Below are 17,996 nucleotides of genomic sequence, written 5' to 3'. Positions count from 1 at the left end.
GCATTGGACAGGTAGCATCAGCATCGTCGTCATCATAAACGAGAGGTGGCGGGAGAAGGAGTAGTAGACGGCGAAACAGATGCAAGCATTATCAATCGGAGCAAGCGGGGCGTTTCCTTCCATCTCACTCTCTCTTCTTTTTCTCGTTTCTCTCTAATCGTGGCACGGCTTTCTCTCGCGTGCGCACACGATGCACGTCTTGAATCCCCGCATCGATGAGTGTAGGTGAAATGCAAAGTACACATTACACCGCTGAGAATAGCCGGAGGTAAGGCATTCTGTTGTGTTGTGCCACTTCTCGCCCACTCCTACTGTGCCATGTTCATGGCGCCGATCAGCGACTTCTCCTAGTATGATCACCATGCAGCAATTGAATAAATGGATCATTTATTTATCAGAAGAGGTACAAAAGTACCTGATAAAAGGCGGTGTGAAGCAGTACCGAGCTTACCTTACCTTGCTTGTGCCTCGAGGCGTCGAAGATGTGGGGTAGCAGTGTCCAAAGGATTCAGGGTACCTTGATAATGGGAAGGCACAGGCAGAAGATACGTCATTCCGCCAGGTTAGGTATGTGCCTGCCTGTTTGGAGGACAGCCTTCATACCAAGACAAGGCAAGGCAGTTACTCTATCCTGTCGTCTGTTCCTGCATACTGCTGCACCTTCTCAATCATCACCTTGTTGTTTTCTTACCTTTCTGTTTGGAAACACAGTACTAGTCGACTAGGCATTCGTCTGGACTTGACTCGGCTTTGTTCTGATATATAGGATTGAGTGCTTTGTGGGTCGGACTGACATACATCATGGATGTAAGTTCCTGCCGCAGCATACCTTCTTATCCCTCTTGAGGCTCGAGTGAGGATCGAGGAATGCAGAAAGAACAGAGACTGACAGACACAGAACTTCAGACTCTACACGCAAGCATCGGCGGCCTCGCTAGCCGGGCTCGCCGCTCCCCTGCTCGTCTCACCGAGTCTGGTCGCCTGGATGGTATCCCCCGAGCCTCACGCCCTGACCTCTCTCGAGTCGTACCTCTCGCGCGGATTCGCCTGCTCTCTGATCCTCGCTTCCTTCTTGGTGCTCGTATGCTCTGGCGAACTCAAGCGGCTCTACGGCGACGACTCGCAGGCCGTCTCGCTGCCCGACGACAAGTCTGTTTCGGCGACCATCACCGCCGTCTCGACGCTGGTCTATCATCTTGTCTTTGCCATTGTGCTGTACGTGCATGGCTTGGACCCCGGTCTGTCGTCTTCTCTCATGACGCTGGGCGGTGCGCTCGAGTTGTTGCTGGGCATTGCGGGCTTGCTGCTTTTGGTCTTTAGAGGCGAGGGAAAGATCAGTAAGCGCACGGGAGCAGACAAGAGGACTTCGGGGTTTCCCTTTAAGAATGCCGAGGCGGCGAGGAAACACAAGTGACTGCGCAGGGAGGGGAGAAGGGGTTCGGAGGACGATGAGGCGGTGGCGGAGGATGTGAAGGGGAAACCAAAGAGCATGGACAGCTCGAAGAGCAGGCTACTAGCCATCGACGATAAATCAAGAAACGAAAAGACGAAAACGAAAAGCACAGAAAGAAAGCCGAGTGCGAGCAAAAACAAAACAAGCCAGGATTCCGCTGTGGAAAAGGACGCGTACAGAAAGAGCAACCGATCCAGAGCATCATTGCCTGACCAACCCCCGAAAACAACTAGCAAACTCGTCCGCGAAGCAGCGACACCACCATCTTCCTCAGCAACAAGCAGACCCGCCCTCAGACGAAGCGCAAAAAGCAACAGCAGCACCAGCACCGCCCCATCAAGCACAAACAGAAGCAGACGAACCCTCGGCTCCAAACCATCCCTGACCAGTCTGCGCAGCAGCGGCGGTCGTCATCGGCATCTACATCGAAATCACTACTATCAGAAAGACCAGCTCCTGCTGCTGCCGTCTTCTCTTCCGTCTTCTGCTCCACCGCTGCGACGACAACGACAGGGTACATCATCACACGAAGATTCCACAGCAGCAACGGGATCATCACTAGAGTCATCCTCGTCGAGAAGAAAAGCATCGGCGCGAGAACGAGTCCCGGCTTCTTCTTCTTCTTCTTCTTCTTCTTCTTCTTCTTCTTCTTCTTCTGCGTCGGTGATTCCTCACAGTACATCGAAAAGCACGATGATAGCAAAGGAAAAGACAAAAGAAAAGGAAAAGGCCAGACAGCGACATGATCATCATCGGCCGTCGTCGATATCCGGTCGCCCTGTCGTGTCGGCTTCTTCGCCTCCTTCTTCGTCGTCGTTGTCTTGGTTTGGTGGTGGTGGTGGTGGGGGCAGGAGTAAACTTCGTGAGCAGGAGGGACGATGAGTGATTTGCTTATTTGGCTTTGTTTACAAAAGTAGTGAAAATGAATCCCAAAAGGGAGGAGTGGTACACGGGTGACCCAAGCGATTCTATCGGTGGCTGAGGATCAAGGAAAGGCAACAAATACGCAATATTCAACCAAGTGGTCAAAAGTGGGTTGTGTGTATGGACTCGATGTGACATTGGCATTGGCATTGATGGATCATCATATAATTCTGTCATTGCCCGAAGCTGCTCCCTTTTTCTCTCTTTGGAGAAAACACAGAAATAAAACAAAACCACTGAGCTAGCTGCCATGTGCATGAAACAAGGCCTGGAATGGAGTCTCATCGGATGAAGAGAGTAAGAACAAGATGATTGCAGGAGCACATGCAATGCAGAAGAAGAAGAAACAGTGAGAGAAAATAAAAAGAAAGAGGGATCAAGTGGCAGACATGCCCAACAGCGCAGAAATGGCGTCTCTCTCCTGCGAGGCCACTTGACCCGCCGTTGTCGCAGCTGTTGTCGAACCATCTTTGGCAGCATTAGCATTAGCATTAGCATTAGCATTAGCATTAGCATTAGCATTAGCAGCATTAGCAGCGCCGCCGGCATCGGCTCTTTTGCTACTTTTGCCGCCGTTGCTTTTCCTGCTTTTGCTTTTGGATTTACTGCTCGGCATGGCTGCGATGGGGATGGCTGCGATGGGGATGACTTCGCTTGCGTTGTCGTCGTCTTCGTCGTCGTCGTCGGCGGCGGCGGCAGAAGGAGCTGGCAGGGGAGGAGCGTCGTTTAATTCAATGTCTTCATCTTCTTCGGATGCATCTTCAGCGGCAGCAGCAGCAGCGGCGGCCTTTTTGGCCTTGGGTTTTGCCTTTTTCTTTTCTTCGGGCTCTTCTTCGTCTTCGTCGTCGACGTCTTCCTCGTCGCCGGCTTCATCTCGACCGCTCCGCGCCGCATCGGCTGCACTCGCTGCAGGGGGCTGGATTTCTTTCTTCTTCTCGACAACTTTCTTCCACTTTGGCGGCTTGGTCCACTGCAGCGGCGGCGCTGTCGTTATCGTGGCGGTCGTTGACGCCGTCAGAGCGGCGACGTCGTCCTTCATACCCGCCAGCACGCGATCGGACGCATGAAAGTGGTTCTCGATGGCAAAGTCGAGTTCGGTGTGCATGACGCCCTGCAGAAGCGCCTCTTTCTTCTTCCACTCCTCCTTTTTCAGCTTCTCCAGTGTCTCGAGTTCGAGCTTGAGCTGGTCGCTCTCGCTCTGTGCCCAGTGCAGCTGTCGGCGCAGCAGGCGCATGAGCTGGTTCGCGGGGATCTCCGACTCGAACTGGGTGAAGTGAATGTCTGGTGGATAGGTGATCATGAAGCCTGGCTGGCCGGTTATGGGGTGCTTGGCGGGTATGTACTGGATGTTGTCGTTTGGCGGGCTGGGGTCGTGGTTCGGATGCGAGGGATCGAGAAGGTGTGGAGAATCTGCTGGGATTGCGGGAGCTGCTCTCGTCGATGCGGCGGCTGTCGCAGATGCTGCTGCCGCTGCCGCTGCCGCCGCCGCCGCTGCAGCAGACTTGCCGTTGACGAGACGAATCTTGGGACCCTGGGTCTTTTTGGTAGAGGTGGGTGTGGCTTCGGGATTGGTGGCAGGATGCTTCGCGGGCTCGGGTTCGTGGACGGTGCGCATGTGTTTGGCGAGGGCGTCTGATCTCGTGAAGGAGCGATCGCACTCTGGCAGACTGCAGAAGAAGGGCTTCTCCTTGGTGTGACTGCGCATGTGGGCCTTGAGAGCGTAGCCGCTTGGATGCACCGTGCCCTTGCGCGCACAGTCTCCCCATTCACACGTGTATTTGGCTCTCTTTGGGCTGATGTGCTCGTCCTGGACGTGCTTGATCAGGTCGTCGCTGTTGCCCAGGTCGCCCACGGGACAGCTGTCCCACTGGCACGCCGTGATCTGGTCCGCTCGCAGCGCGTATTCCCCATGCGAAGGTGATCCCGGAGCGCTGCCCTCGGTGTCTTCTGACAATTCAATGTCCGAGTCGTGCTCCACTGCAGAAGAAGGCGCCCGCTCGTTGGCGCTGAACGTCGTAAAGGCCCCGCCGTTATTGTTGTTGCTGTTGTTGCTGCCGCCGGCACCACCTCCTGCTGTGCTCTCGCGCGCTGCTGCCGCTGCGCCTCCTGTTCGTCGTCTCTTTGGTGGTCGCGGGTGTGAGTCGGGTTCGTGGGAGACGCGTGTCTCGACGCTTGGTCGCGAGGAGCGGTTTGGTGTCGTCAACTCGTCGGCCATGTCGTCGTCTGAGGCCAGGGACGACAATGGGGAGTCTGGCTCGGATCCAGCCATTCTTGCTGGTGGTGTGAAGATGCGATGAAGAAGTCGTCGAATTATTCTGATGGCGATGGCGATGGCGATGGAGGTGGGGATGGGGATGGTTTAGTGAGGGGAAATGGAGATGAGGGAGAGGATGATTTACAGCTGCAGCAATAAAGATGGTCAAGTCGGAGTAACTGCTCTTGCTGTTTTGAGACTGTACCTTCCACTTTGCACTGTATACCGCAACGCTCGGACCCACTCCGCACTCCACTTTACTGTAATACTGAACACAACACCTCTACTCTATTTTCATCCACCGAACCTCGCATTTCTACTCCTCGAGAGAATGGAATTATACCTGGTAGATCGATGAAGAATATGAATGACTACTGCCCTTGTCGTGCTGTATTGTGTCACTGGTACAATCTTCACAGGACACAGCTCTGCAAATTTATGACATGCTTCGATAAATACATGCTCTTGTAGAAATACCTACCTTCCTGTGACCTCCTCTGCTCATCGCGAGACCCGCAAACCTGTGCTTCCACTCGTCTCACTGGAAGCCATCTGCCATCCTCTTCTACTGCAGACAGAGTCACTGCCCTGCTTGATCCGCCAGAGAAGGTACTCGGCTTCTGATACTGCCCCTCTCGCTCACCTCGAACAAGGCATTCCTTCCGCTGACTCGCCGAACTCCGTTGCCTGCCCCATTCTCTCCATGCGCGCTAGCAATCTGATCGTCTGGAAAGAAGCGCACTCGAGGTCTGCCCCTGCCTTCTTCGGCGGCTTTGCCCATCGTCCCCACTGCACCAGCATTTCCGTCTTGCGCCTGTACCTGCGTTGCTCCCCTCTCATGTCCATTTCCTGCCTCGGTCTCTACTGCTTCTGCCGGTGCCGGGTCCTGCGGCCCGCCTCCTCCTTTCTTCATCCACTTTGGAGACTGCCCATCCCAAGTCTCCTTCCTCCATTTAGCCGACAGTGTCCATGCCATACCCAGAAGTGCAATGGTTGTAATCACTGTTGCAAAACCCATCAGTTGGAGCAGCTGAGTCTTGGCCTTCTTTTGTCGCTTCTCGCAGTAACGCCAGCAATCCGTCTCGTTGTGGCAGGCTGCCTTGACTTCCTTCACTTTCATCCCCAACACTTTCTGCCCCTCGTCTTTGGGTGGAGGCAGTCCGATAGATGTGAGATAGCGTGAATACGAACCTACCATGCCATGGCTCCAAGGATCTGTCCTCTTCGCGCTACTCATTTCGGAAGGATCAGAAAACGGTGGGAAGGTGCCCCAATGTGTCGTCGTCACCAGGAAAAATGTCGTGTTCCAGTCTGCGCGTAGTGCATTACCCCTGGCATCCGAGAACGTCACCCAATCGCTGACTGTGGACGTGTAGTTTTTGATGAAATCCCACATGCAGATATCGATTCCGCAGGCCGAAGCTTTGCGTTTGGCATAGAAAGTCACATCGTTGCAATCTGGCGTTGTCGTCGGAACAGGAGGATATGTTGTTGTCATAGTTGTTTTACTCCCGTGTTTTGCTGTTTTAGTGATTGTTTCGACGGCAGTACGGCGTACGACATCAGCCTTCGGTACAGAGCCTGGCAGTGGGCAGTATGGGAAACAGCCATTTTGTCGAGGCTCACGCTGCATGACCTTCGCTGCTTTGCCGAATGGGGGTCCTTCCTCTGCTGCCGCAAGCAGTACACTCTGCATCACTTGCTCAGGAGGGTAGAACACTGACGTCGTCGTGTGTAGCGTTCGTACGTCGTTGTGAATGACATATTCAGTCACGATATGATCGGCGTAGACTGGAAAACATACACATTCTTCATGGCGATGCTTGCCGAAGTCATACAGGTCGCATGTCACCGCTTCGACCAGACCAGCCCCGTTCGACGTCGTGTTTATACCCAATGCCGCAGATCTTGTTATGCAGTCCGGCCGCGTACCGATATTGGGGCGTACTGTCAATAACCATTCGATGATGTTCCGGCGAAACTTCTTGTACTTTGGCATAGCAACATCGGACGGCCATGCGAATGCTTTCTCCAAGGTCAGCAGGTGGTCTTCGCATCGCACTGCAAGACTTACAAGCACACTGATTCTTTGCGGAGGGATCGTGATCTTTACACCACGTATGGATGTGATCAAGAGACCAAGAGACATACTCAGATACAGCAACAACTCCGCTGGACGTGATTGCTTCGCAATTAGTGTGGGATCCAGCAGCCGTCGCCAGTAAGCTCGCACAGGTCAGGAAAAGAAAAGAAGATGCCGTTATCATTCTGGCTCTCGCAAAGTATGCCATGATGGGGAATGCTGTAGAACCTGTATGTAGCAATTCTATTCACACTGACTGTCACAAACAAGTATATCATTTCAGACTATCATACTGATTCCAATCCTACCTCCAAACAAGGTACGGTAAGATATGTCATCTCTGAGATACTGTAGCATAGCGTACTCGCGCGGTAAGAGCGACCCGCGAGTCGCTCGTCAAATTGTCTGATGAGGGCAAGAACGATGGACGTTAGAGGTGACATAATTTTGCTCCTCCAAGGTGCGTGTAATATGTGAATCGACCGATGATGCGCTCGACAATGTTCGACAAGGGATACGGATATTCTGAATACCCCATCACATCTTTTCGTCTGGTCCTACGCACTTACTGGCGGCCAGCAGTAGATTGGGGAGAAAAAGTCAAGAAAGGTGACAATATCTGATCAAAGCTACACTGATGCTGTGCAGCACGTAGAGAGCACAAATTAGCGTGTTATGGTCACTTATTAGTCATTACAGTCTTAACACAAGTGAATGTCATCTACATTCTGTCCCTGACATTGACTGAAATGTATCAATTAATGTCAACTCGATCATCGATATGACAGTGTTTGCAGCGTCATCCCACTCCAGTGCAGTGTGGGAGCCCGGGCCACAGAACTATCCGCTCACCTGCCAACCGCGCCAAGTCAAAACATACCTACCCAAGTTATAAGATAGACAGTACATGAGGTTAGATAGTGCAACGGTAGCTCTTCCACCTATCTTTCGAACGTTGTATCTAACATTACTGCCGGTACTCGAAGGGCCTGAGCGAATCAACCTGTATGGTTTATCGAGAAGCGTACCAACGTTCAGGAATGCTGAATAGCTAATACTTCATACAGTTACACGAATTGACGGAAGCTCCTCCGTCATCGCAAGCTGCATTCCAGCAGCTGCCTACTGACATCCACGATGCGTGTACGCTCTTCTATTGTTTTGGAGCTTCTACTTTTTGTTGTGCTGTCAAATGCTTCGCTCTTCTCGCCCTTCTTATCAGCGTTCGACTCATGGGACGCACAAGTCACGAATAACGAAACATCCCACGATCTATTGAAGCGCCAATCAGACGCATGTCCATCAAGTTATAAAGCCTGTACCAACGAAGGAGCGGCGAACCTGTGTTGTGCAAACAGTCAGATTTGTACAGCGGACAACAATGGCTACGTTGCGTGCTGTCCTTCGGGAGCGACCTGTACCGGCACCATCACTGGAATTGTCACCGGAGGCACCATTGCAGCGGGAGGTAGCGTGGCCTCCACAAGTGACGCCGGCTTGGTAACCAGTGCGGGGAGTTCCAGCACAACGAACGGGCTGGTCTTAGCGAGTGGAACGTCCCAAACTTCAGGAACCGGTACTGCTACTACTACCAATGGATTCATCGTCGCTGCTAGTACCACGGTCGCAACCATCGGAAGTGATGGAGTAAGGTCGTTACGCACGGTATGTTCGAAAGAATCTCTTTTTGGTCGCATCTGGCTGATATGTGTTGCGCGCAGCCGCTGTATGCTCGAATCATACTCAGAGCACTTGAATATCTGCCGCTGTGATTTGTTTGGGAAAATGCTGCACAAATTACGGCGCATACGACGTCTCCAATGACTACGGTCCGATACCGATTATGATGGACAAACAGCGGATGCCTCAGCGATGACGAAATGACCACCTCACGTATTGTTATTACAGATATGAAGGACACGAGGGTGAATCTGCTGGTAGAAAGGAAGTGCATATGACAAGCGATGGTGGGACTTGTGCCACACAATGATGGATTACACCTTGCGATCCAACAAGCAAAGAGTATTACTGGTACCTGACCGATCCGGTCTTCAACCTTGGTAAACGAAGTCCAGTTGTGAAGTCCGTGAAGCGTAGAACTACCAATTCGAGCGACTTTCCTTGTTCCGGGTTATGGGGCTACGGTATTGTACCTGTAGACACGCAAGCCATGCCGATGTCCAGTGCAGACCCGCAAAAGATTAGGGATGACACGGGAATAGAAAGGCAATAGAAGACTCCACTCAGGCATCATGAACCATATGGTACTTGTACAGTAGAATCGCAACCCACCGCCACCCTGCCAATCTCCGTAACTCAAGATCCTCCGAACCAACAAACCCATCTCATGACAGGGTAAAATGAATGTTACTCCAGGGCTTCACAGCGACTTACACTGCGCGGCGCCAAAACCGCAATTCTATTCCTCGACACAAGGCGGAAAGACGTAGTACCAAGCTCACCTCACGAATGCGCATATAAGGTTCATGACCCCTGCAGGACCCACACAGCCAAAGGGCGAAAGAAGCTTGAGGAATGGATCAAATCCCCGAGGGGCGTTTTGTGGTACTTGTCAACGATGATGACGATGATAAGGGGGCGCTCCATGACGTGTGCCATGTCGATCAGCACGATGGAGATCGCCTCGGCTAAGATACTTAGGTTTCTTATGTACTGTAGATCTTCAAGGCTGCGATGGTATAGCACTTCTATTCGTACAAGTATCTTATGCAAGGGCAGTATGTGGATCTACTCCTACATTGCCAGCGGCATGTATCCAGTCTTGTGTCGACCATACAGGGAAACTCATCGACGCCACGAGGGGAGAGTTGGATTTAACATTTCCCGAATGCGTCACGACCGTTAGGGGCAGCCAGAAGCTTGTCTCCTTTATGGTTCAGCCTCATCGGGGAGTCATGGTTAGCAGATTCACTTCGACCTTGACGGAGGAGACCCCGACTTTGAGGTTTGGTTCGAGTTTTACGATTTACGTTTTGTGCGAAAGTAGACATGGTATGAATTCGGGACTTTCGATGGACTTGGTGAAGGCAAGCATTAAATTTTGACATGTACATTAGCATTACGTGAGAAGACATCTCAGCATGTAAGAGATGAATCAAGAAGATCGTGAAACTCGTGGAGCCGTTAGCTAACATATCCGAATCGTGTTTGATCAAGCACAGAAAGGCAAAATCGCCGTCTAACGAGCGAATGATTTGGTAAAGATCAACGTGCGTCTCGTCATCTCAACTTGGAAACCCACAATCAACGTTTAGTCGAAGTCGACATTTTCGATGTTGACTTCGATGACGTCTTCGTGCTTGAAGTGATCGTTGTGCGAGTGGAGGAGGTCTTTGTCGACAAAGTGGAGGAGGTTTTTGTTGATGAGGCGGAACTCTTGCATGTACTGACTGAGCTCAATGCGTAGCCACTGATCGCCGGCTCCTCGGTCGCTTTGGGAAGATAAGTGATGAGGGCAAGTCCGGCGACGAGAACTGCATTTTCCGTCAAGAGAAAATCGCCAATGTTCAGGCCAGTGGCTAGATATTGGTTGCAAACTGCAGTTGTATCAATGCGCGATACCTGGCCAGGTCCGCCATTCGTGAGTGCATCTTTGGCCAACGCGAATGCTAAGGGATTGTAAAGCATGCCTTCATGGGTGTAAAAGCTACCACCCGCCAAGCCAGCGCAAACAGTCTGGACTTCGTTGTTCGTGACGCCTACTCGACGGGCATCATTGAGGTACGCCGAGGCACCTGTTCCTGCCTGTGGCTCGACGATTTCGTCGAACAGTGCGCTATACAGTGTAGTCGTGGGAACGTAGGCCGAGTCTCCGTTGTTGTTTCGCAATGTAGTAATGAAGTTGGAGCTTCCCAAGTATTGCTGTTGTAAGACACTTGGATCACATGGCAGTCCGTCAGGACAGACAAGATCAGCCAATACTGTACCGGCATAATCTGGAGAAATGGCAATATGGTTGGAGATGACTTTTCGTGTAGATGGCCAATATCTGAGCAATATTTAGCATTCGTTGGTCTACCACGTTAGGTATTGAGACGTACTTGAAGGCCCACTGGGTATCAATATTACCCTGAGACCAGGCAATGACCGATGCATTACGATCGGAAATCCCAGTGATGTAGTTCATAGCATATGCGACCTGCAAGATATTTTAGCTTCTTCAGCAAACCATCATATTCTAGTACTGACATATTCAGCGTTAATCTGAGCATCACCAAGCAGATATCCTGGAATGTTAAGCCATACTGGGTCGGCGTAGCTTGTTCCAGTCAACAATTGGATGAAATTTCCCTGGAAGGTTATGTAGCCAGTGTTACCGGTTCCTGGAACCAATATCACGGGTGGAACCTTTCCGTAGGTGAATGTAGAAGGGATGTATATCGCGGCTCTCAATGCTCCTTCATCAAGACTGTATGGAGCATCTCCGCACGCTTTCTGAGGATACACCGGCGTGGCTGGGTTGCGAGTGTTACTGCGCCAAAATTAGATACCAATAAAAAAATATGGAGACGATGAAAATACGTACACATTGTTCATGTTGTTTTCGCCAGTCAGGATGCCGTCAACAAATTGCAAAGCGTCTGCAACAGAGTCCGTTGTCAAACCTTCCGCGACGATCGAGGCAATGAACTCATATAGATTCGCAGAGGGCTTGGCCGCATGGATTGCAGACAGAGTACTGATCGCTGATGCAGCATTCGTTTGTGTTTTGGTAGCAGTGATGGGAACAAGTGCTGAACTAATGGCTGACCATCCTGCGGTACCCACGAGAGAGCCAGCTCCCAGGTCGGAAAGGACCTTGTTCAGATCAGAAGTGACATCTCCGACATCCCCAAGAACGTCGCTAATAAGATCGCGGTCTTCGATGTGCGCTGGTGTCGTAGGAGCTGGGGATGGCACGGCGCTTGGTGCAGGAGCAGAAATAACCGACTGACATAACGACAAGAGCACCACACAAGACAATGAAGGTCGCATATTGAAGGGCTGGGAGACGATAGCCTGATTGTCTACAAGAACTAGTGATAGAGCAAAAATTGAAGGGGAGAGAGGAAGCGAGTATTCCTACCTTCTTATTCTCAAAATCCATACGCCAACGATAGAGATCGTCACCATGATTCCCGTCCCATCATGCTGTGCCGTGAGCCTACAGTGCAGTACATATTTGTAGTTTTGGTGGAAACGAGATGATCAACTAGTCTACCAACATCTGGTCATTCCAATATCCCTAAGCAGGACTAGTCAGATCGAGCCCGGCGCCCAGCTTCCGGAAAAGGCGTCAGCGGTTGTTCCTCGCGTAAATCATGAACTGAACCATAGATTTGTCCTATGTCACAGACTTGAATCGGACAACCAAGCCAATCCAAGACTTCCGTTTGTGGGCTGTGTCAGGACAATCGAGATAGAGCACCTACTATAAGGTGGCCATGTAATCGACTTGTCAACCTGAGCTAGAACAAGCAGTCTTGCTTTGTCTGATCGAAACGGGTCCACAACCTCGACGGTCCTTCCTAGTCCGTCCGGACACACATAAGCCTACTAGTCGCATGCAATATCGAAAATACAAGTGAGAAAAGCAGTTTGCCTGGCCTGAGTGTCTACCTACTTACCTTAATTATTCCTTCGCCATTATGTAGCATCCGATTGGCTGTGTGACACTTGCCGAAGCCACGCACTCCACAGATGCCGTTCCTTGACCCCGAACATACCGCTTTGTGGCTTTCCCCATATCCCCGCATATGTATGTCATTGTATACAAGCGATTGTGAATTTCCATACAGACTTGCAAGGCAAGCTTCTTGCTGTACCGGCATAGTCACACCTTATATTTGTTTTGGAGTCCGCCATGGCAAGCTTCAACATCTCGATATCTGACGCCCAGTTGAATGATCTCAAACAAAGACTTTCGCTTGCACGATTTCCCGATGAAGTCGAAGACGTTGGATGGCAGTATGGAACTCCGCTCGCGGATGTCAAGCGGTTGACCAGCTACTGGCAGACGACTTTCGACTGGAAGGCAGCCGAGTCAAAACTGAATGCTCTACCGAATTACAAAACAACGGTGGCTGTGGAAGGCTTTGGAGAGATTGATATGCACTTCATTCACCAACGATCATCCGACGATGCCGTACCTCTGCTGTTCTGTCATGGATGGCCGGGCAGTTATCTCGAAGTTAGCAAGATGTTACCTTTGCTGACTGAAGATGCATCTGGTATCCAGTTCAACGTAGTCGCACCTTCTCTGCCCAACTATGGCTGGTCTGGTGGTGTGACGAAGAAAGGTTTTGGTCTAGCGCAGTACGCAGAGGCCTGCCATAACTTGATGCAAAAGCTTGGTTATACCAAGTACGTGACCCAAGGCGGAGACTGGGGCTATTATGTACGAATTCCCTCTAATCCGAAATCTTTATACATATGATTAATGGTCGAATATAGATTACAAGAGCCGTTGGTCTGCGATATCCAGACTTTTGCAAGGCCTCTCATATCAACATGATTCGGGCGAATCCGCCAACATGGGCCGAGAACCCAGTGCTTGCATTACAACATGCCGTCACCCCATACACTCAAGCAGAGAAGGAGGGGTTGACTCGAATGAATTGGTTCCTGAACGAGGGTTCCGCTTACAGACTGCTACAAAGCACGAAGCCTCAGACCATTGGCTATGCCTTTACAGATAGCCCAGTTGCCCTTCTGTCATGGATCTATGAGAAATTGCACGATTGGACAGACTCGTATCCCTGGACCGATGACGAGATCCTCACATGGGTGAGCATATATTGGTTCTCGACTGCCGGTCCTGCAGCGACTTGTCGTGTCTATTACGAGGCTACACACCCGACTCCTGAAGGCATTCCAAGCGTCTCCCGCGACCGTACAGCTCAGTGGATTGATCGCGTTCCGTTGGGACTTGCATATGTTCCTAGAGAGCTCGGAGTACCACCGCGAACTTGGGCCAGGTAAGTTCAAGCACAATTGATTGTAGAATCATACTCACTCTTCTGAATAGGACCCATGGCCCGGTGGTATACGAAAGGGAACATTCATCAGGAGGGCACTTTCTGGCTTGGGAGAGACCAGAAGAAGTGGCCAAAGATCTCAAGGCTATGTTTGGAAAGGGTGGCCCTTGCGATGGAGTTACCAAAGCTTGACGTCGTCCGTTACGTGTGTGACTCGAGAGTTCATCACTGCAAGATTAGCCTGCAAGAACAGCTGCGTGGAAGTATCTGTACATATAGAAAAGTACGACAGCGGAGTACAAACGAAGGTCGAATGTACAATTATGCTGATCGACAACGTCAACAATTATGCAGGAAAAGGTCGGCACGGGAGTTCGTTGTTCCGTGACCGAGGCTGTTCCTTTTCTTGTTCTCTTGCGATCGAGCAGTAATAGGCCAATACCAGAGCTTGTGTCAGCAATCTTCGACGCCCGGCTATCAATATGTGCTCTTTGACCACTAGTCGAGACAGAAGCTGCCGCTGATTCGTAGTGTTAGAAGATATGACAGTGGTATTGTATAGGAGTCCATTCGCAAGCCGCACCCAGAACGGATTAGTCTGATCCGTGCTTGTGCCAACAATTGGCCTTACCCGTATTCGACCCCGCTACCTCAACTCCAAGCTGCAACATGAGACTCATAAGCAAGGGTTGTCTTCGTTTATGCATGATAAATACAGTAATGGTTGCGACCTTAATAGCTAAACATTTTTTGGTATATAAGACAACCCAGGTTAGTTTATGGGTACAGGTTCTCTACCTTCACGTACGGCATTCTAGTTTTATCACTGCATATATCGATTTGCCTTGTTCATCTCGTGCTATTGCAATCTATTGATAATGACCACCGAGATTCCACATCCTCCTGGCCTGCCATTAATAGGCAACGTCAGAGATGTTGATGCAGAATTACCAATAGTTTCCCTTTCAAAGCTGGCCGACACATATGGTATGACACCTATGTCGAATCAAGTATTCAAGTTTTACTTACATCATGATAGGCGAGGTCTTCAGCTTTAGTCTGGCTGGAAACCGCCGAGTTGTCATCTCTTCGGTTGAACTCATGGACGAGCTTTGTAACGAACAAAGATTCTCCAAAATGGTATCAGCTGGCCTGGCAGAGGTACGAAACGGCACGCACGATGGTCTCTTCACAGCGCAACTCGGCGAGCACAACTGGGAGATCGCACATCGAGTGCTTGTCCCAGCGTTCGGTCCTTTGTAAGATACTCCATAGATGCTTACGCTGTAATACGGCTAATTCTCTTTCAAGGAACATCCGGGCAATGTTTGACGACATGAAAGATATTGGCTCACAACTTGTAATGAAGTGGGCAAGGCATGGACCTAACTACAAAATCCCCGTCACGGACGACTTCACACGCCTGACCCTTGATACGCTGGCACTTTGCAGCATGAACTACCGCTTCAACTCTTTTTACCAGGAGAAAATGCATCCGTTCGTTGATGCTATGGTCGACTTTCTCATCGAGAGTGGTAATAGGGCGCGACGTTCGGGCCTCTTGTCAATTTTCTACAGGAATCAAGAGTACCAGTATTGGAGAGACATAGGTAAGAATAATCACGTCTTTGTTTGGGCACATAAACTGACATCTTTTAGAATATATGCGAAAGCTGAGTCACGAGATCGTTCAGACTCGCAGAGATAATCCCGAAGACAAGAAAGACTTGTTGAATGCCATGATCAACGGCAAGGACCCGAAGACTGGAGAATCTCTGACTTCAGACAGTATTGTTGATAACATGATCACATTCCTCATCGCGGGTCATGAGACAACGTCGGGCATGCTGTCATTTGTCTTCTACTATCTTCTGAAGAATCCAGCTGCTTACGCGAAAGCACAACAAGAGGTTGACCAAGTGGTCGGTAATGGCTCTATACAGGTCGAGCACCTCTCAAAATTGCCATACATTACTGCAGTACTCCGAGAGACTCTGAGACTCCAGCCGACTGCGCCCGCCTTCACCCTGCATCCACTTAATGAAATTGACACTATCGGTGGTGGCAAATATACTGTATATGGTAATGAGCCGATTCTGGCATTATTACCAAAGATTCACCGAGACCCTGCTGTCTATGGTGAAGATGCAGAAGAATGGAAACCTGAGAGAATGCTCGACGAAAACTTTAACAAACTCCCGAAGAACGCATGGAAACCTTTCGGTCAGGGCCAAAGAGCATGTATTGGAAGACCCTTCGCCTGGCAAGAAGCGTTGATCGTTACCGTGATGCTTCTACAATACTTCGATCTTGGTCTGAATGACCCCGAGTACGAACTTCAGATCAAGCAGACCTTGACCATCAAGCCCAAAGGCCTGTACATGAATGCTAAGATCCGACACGGACTGACAGCGACCCAACTGGAACAGTCACTAGCTTCATCCATGCCGATATCCCAGGTGCAATCAAAAGCTCAAGGTGTAGCCAGAAACATTAAAGACACAGCTGTCTCAGCCAAGGATCTCAAACCGATGACTATTCTCTATGGATCGAATACTGGAACGTGTCAGGCACTTGCACAAAGAGCGAGCTCTGATGCCCCAGCCCACGGCTTCACCGCGACTGTTGACACTTTAGACAGTGCCAAGGGCAACATACCCAAAGACAGACCTGTTCTGATCATCACAGCTTCATATGAGGGGCAGCCCTGCGATAATGCCGCCCAATTTTACAATTGGTTGGAGACTTCTCCGGGCGACTTGACCGGAGTAGCATATGCTGTCTTTGGTGCTGGACATAGTGACTGGAAGGCTACCTTCCATAGAATCCCTACTTCGATCGACGAAATAATAGCCAAGAACGGTGGCGAGCGATTGTGTGAGAGAGGTGGAGCCGATGTGGCCAGTGGGGATATTTTCTCCGACTTCGAAGTCTTCGGTGAAGATAAATTCTGGACTGCAGTCTCAGGAAAATACGGGGTTGAAAGTACAGCTGAGACCGCACCAAGGTAAGCCCTCTCATCGTTATTTCCTATGAGACCAATTACTAACACGACTAAAGCCTCTCTGTTGAAGTATCGAATGTTCGCTCTTCCCATCTTCGCGCAGATGTGTACGAGGCAAAGGTGCTCGATGCGAGGTCACTGTCTTCGTCTGACGCTCCGGAGAAAAGGCACATTGAGATTCAACTACCCTCGAACATGACATACAGATCAGGCGATTATCTTGCCATTCTTCCGATTAATCCTCCAGAGATCGTGATGCGAGCTATGCGGCACTTTGATCTCGCATGGGACAGCACTCTAACCATTGGTGCCACAGCATCAGGCACCATGCTTCCTACAGGGGTACCAGTGTCAGCCCAGGATCTATTTGGCGCCTACGTGGAGTTGAACCAACCAGCAACAAGACGAAACCTTCTTATGCTAGTAGAGGCATGCTCTGACGATGATAGCAAAGCCGAACTCGAACGACTTTCCGGCGATGCATATACCGCAGAAGTCAGTGAGAAGCGTGTGTCTGTGCTTGACCTCCTGGACAAATATCCGTCGGTACACCTGCCTATCGGTACCTTCCTGGCCTGTCTGCCACCAATGCGGACTCGCCAATATTCCATAAGCTCGTCCCCACTTTGGAACCCCAACCGCGTAACATTGACATATTCGGTGTTGCACCAGACTCATATGAGTGGCACTGGAGAATACGTGGGTGTAGCCTCGAATTATCTCTCAAAATTGGCAACTGGGGACACACTACATGTTGCAGTCCGACAGAGTGGCCTCGCATTTCACCCCCCTACTGATGCAGAGAATACACCGGTCATGATGGTCGCCTCCGGTACGGGACTCGCACCTTTCCGTGGTTTCGTACAAGAGAGAGCTGCCCAGATCGGCGCAGGCCGCACCATTGCACCGGCCCTATTCTTCGTGGGATGCAGAGACCCAGACAAGGACGAATTATACAGGCAGGAATTCGACAAGTGGGAGAGCATGGGCGCAGTCAAGGTCATCAGAGCATACAGCAGAAGATCGGAACTCAGCAATGAGTGCAAGTATGTACAGGATCAAATCCTTGCCCACAAGACGGAAGTATTGAAACTATGGGACGAGGGCGCAAAGGTTTTCGTTTGTGGAAGCCGCAATCTGGAAGTCAGTGTGCGTGAGGTGAGCAAGAAGCTGCATATCGAGCGGAAAGCGTGCAGCGAAGAAGAGGCTGGAGTGTGGTACGAAGGCCTGAGGAACGCACGTTTCGCGACCGATGTCTTTACTTGAAGTAGAGCTTGCGAGCCTTGGTCGGAGAAGGAAAA

The 17,996-nt window shown here is 50.6% G+C and overlaps 6 protein-coding genes across 7 annotated transcripts; 3 read left to right on the top strand and 3 right to left on the bottom strand.

Moving 5' to 3' along the window:
• Positions 1-801: 801 nt before the first annotated feature.
• Positions 802-1,414, top strand: AAFC00_005634 (uncharacterized protein; the record flags this gene model as incomplete). Its single annotated transcript, XM_069345447.1, has 2 exons — positions 802-807; positions 899-1,414. 2 exons carry the CDS (start codon positions 802-804, stop codon positions 1,412-1,414), a joined length of 522 nt encoding a protein of 173 aa, XP_069203277.1.
• Positions 1,415-2,753: 1,339 nt separating this feature from the next.
• Positions 2,754-4,646, bottom strand: AAFC00_005633 (uncharacterized protein; the record flags this gene model as incomplete). Its single annotated transcript, XM_069345446.1, has 1 exon — positions 2,754-4,646. The coding sequence occupies one exon, from the start codon at positions 4,644-4,646 to the stop codon at positions 2,754-2,756; it is 1,893 nt and encodes a 630-aa protein (XP_069203276.1).
• A 565-nt stretch (positions 4,647-5,211) lies between these two features.
• AAFC00_005632 (uncharacterized protein) lies at positions 5,212-6,922 on the bottom strand (the record flags this gene model as incomplete). 2 transcript variants are annotated; one of them, XM_069348254.1, is made up of 2 exons in its annotated part: positions 5,212-6,656; positions 6,706-6,922. In XM_069348254.1, 2 exons carry the CDS (start codon positions 6,920-6,922, stop codon positions 5,212-5,214), a joined length of 1,662 nt encoding a protein of 553 aa, XP_069203274.1. The 2 variants fall into 2 exon arrangements, with proteins under 2 accessions (XP_069203274.1, XP_069203275.1); XM_069348253.1 differs by having other exon boundaries at positions 6,706-6,898.
• Positions 6,923-9,978: 3,056 nt separating this feature from the next.
• AAFC00_005631 (uncharacterized protein) lies at positions 9,979-11,709 on the bottom strand (the record flags this gene model as incomplete). The annotated part of the gene is made up of 4 exons (XM_069348619.1): positions 9,979-10,723; positions 10,776-10,873; positions 10,924-11,206; positions 11,261-11,709. The coding sequence occupies 4 exons, from the start codon at positions 11,707-11,709 to the stop codon at positions 9,979-9,981; spliced, it is 1,575 nt and encodes a 524-aa protein (XP_069203273.1).
• An 868-nt stretch (positions 11,710-12,577) lies between these two features.
• Positions 12,578-13,883, top strand: AAFC00_005630 (uncharacterized protein; the record flags this gene model as incomplete). Its single annotated transcript, XM_069345445.1, has 3 exons — positions 12,578-13,111; positions 13,168-13,691; positions 13,742-13,883. 3 exons carry the CDS (start codon positions 12,578-12,580, stop codon positions 13,881-13,883), a joined length of 1,200 nt encoding a protein of 399 aa, XP_069203272.1.
• Positions 13,884-14,569: 686 nt separating this feature from the next.
• AAFC00_005629 (uncharacterized protein) lies at positions 14,570-17,961 on the top strand (the record flags this gene model as incomplete). The annotated part of the gene is made up of 5 exons (XM_069345444.1): positions 14,570-14,678; positions 14,731-14,950; positions 15,003-15,301; positions 15,351-16,698; positions 16,752-17,961. The coding sequence occupies 5 exons, from the start codon at positions 14,570-14,572 to the stop codon at positions 17,959-17,961; spliced, it is 3,186 nt and encodes a 1,061-aa protein (XP_069203271.1).
• Positions 17,962-17,996: the final 35 nt, after the last annotated feature.

Source organism: Neodothiora populina (genome assembly GCF_041146345.1).
Source record: "Neodothiora populina strain CPC 39397 chromosome Unknown canker_contig_5, whole genome shotgun sequence".
NCBI lineage: Eukaryota > Fungi > Ascomycota > Dothideomycetes > Dothideales > Dothioraceae > Neodothiora > Neodothiora populina.
Note: the sequence above shows the minus strand (reverse complement) of the source record. Positions and strands in the feature narration are given on the sequence as shown.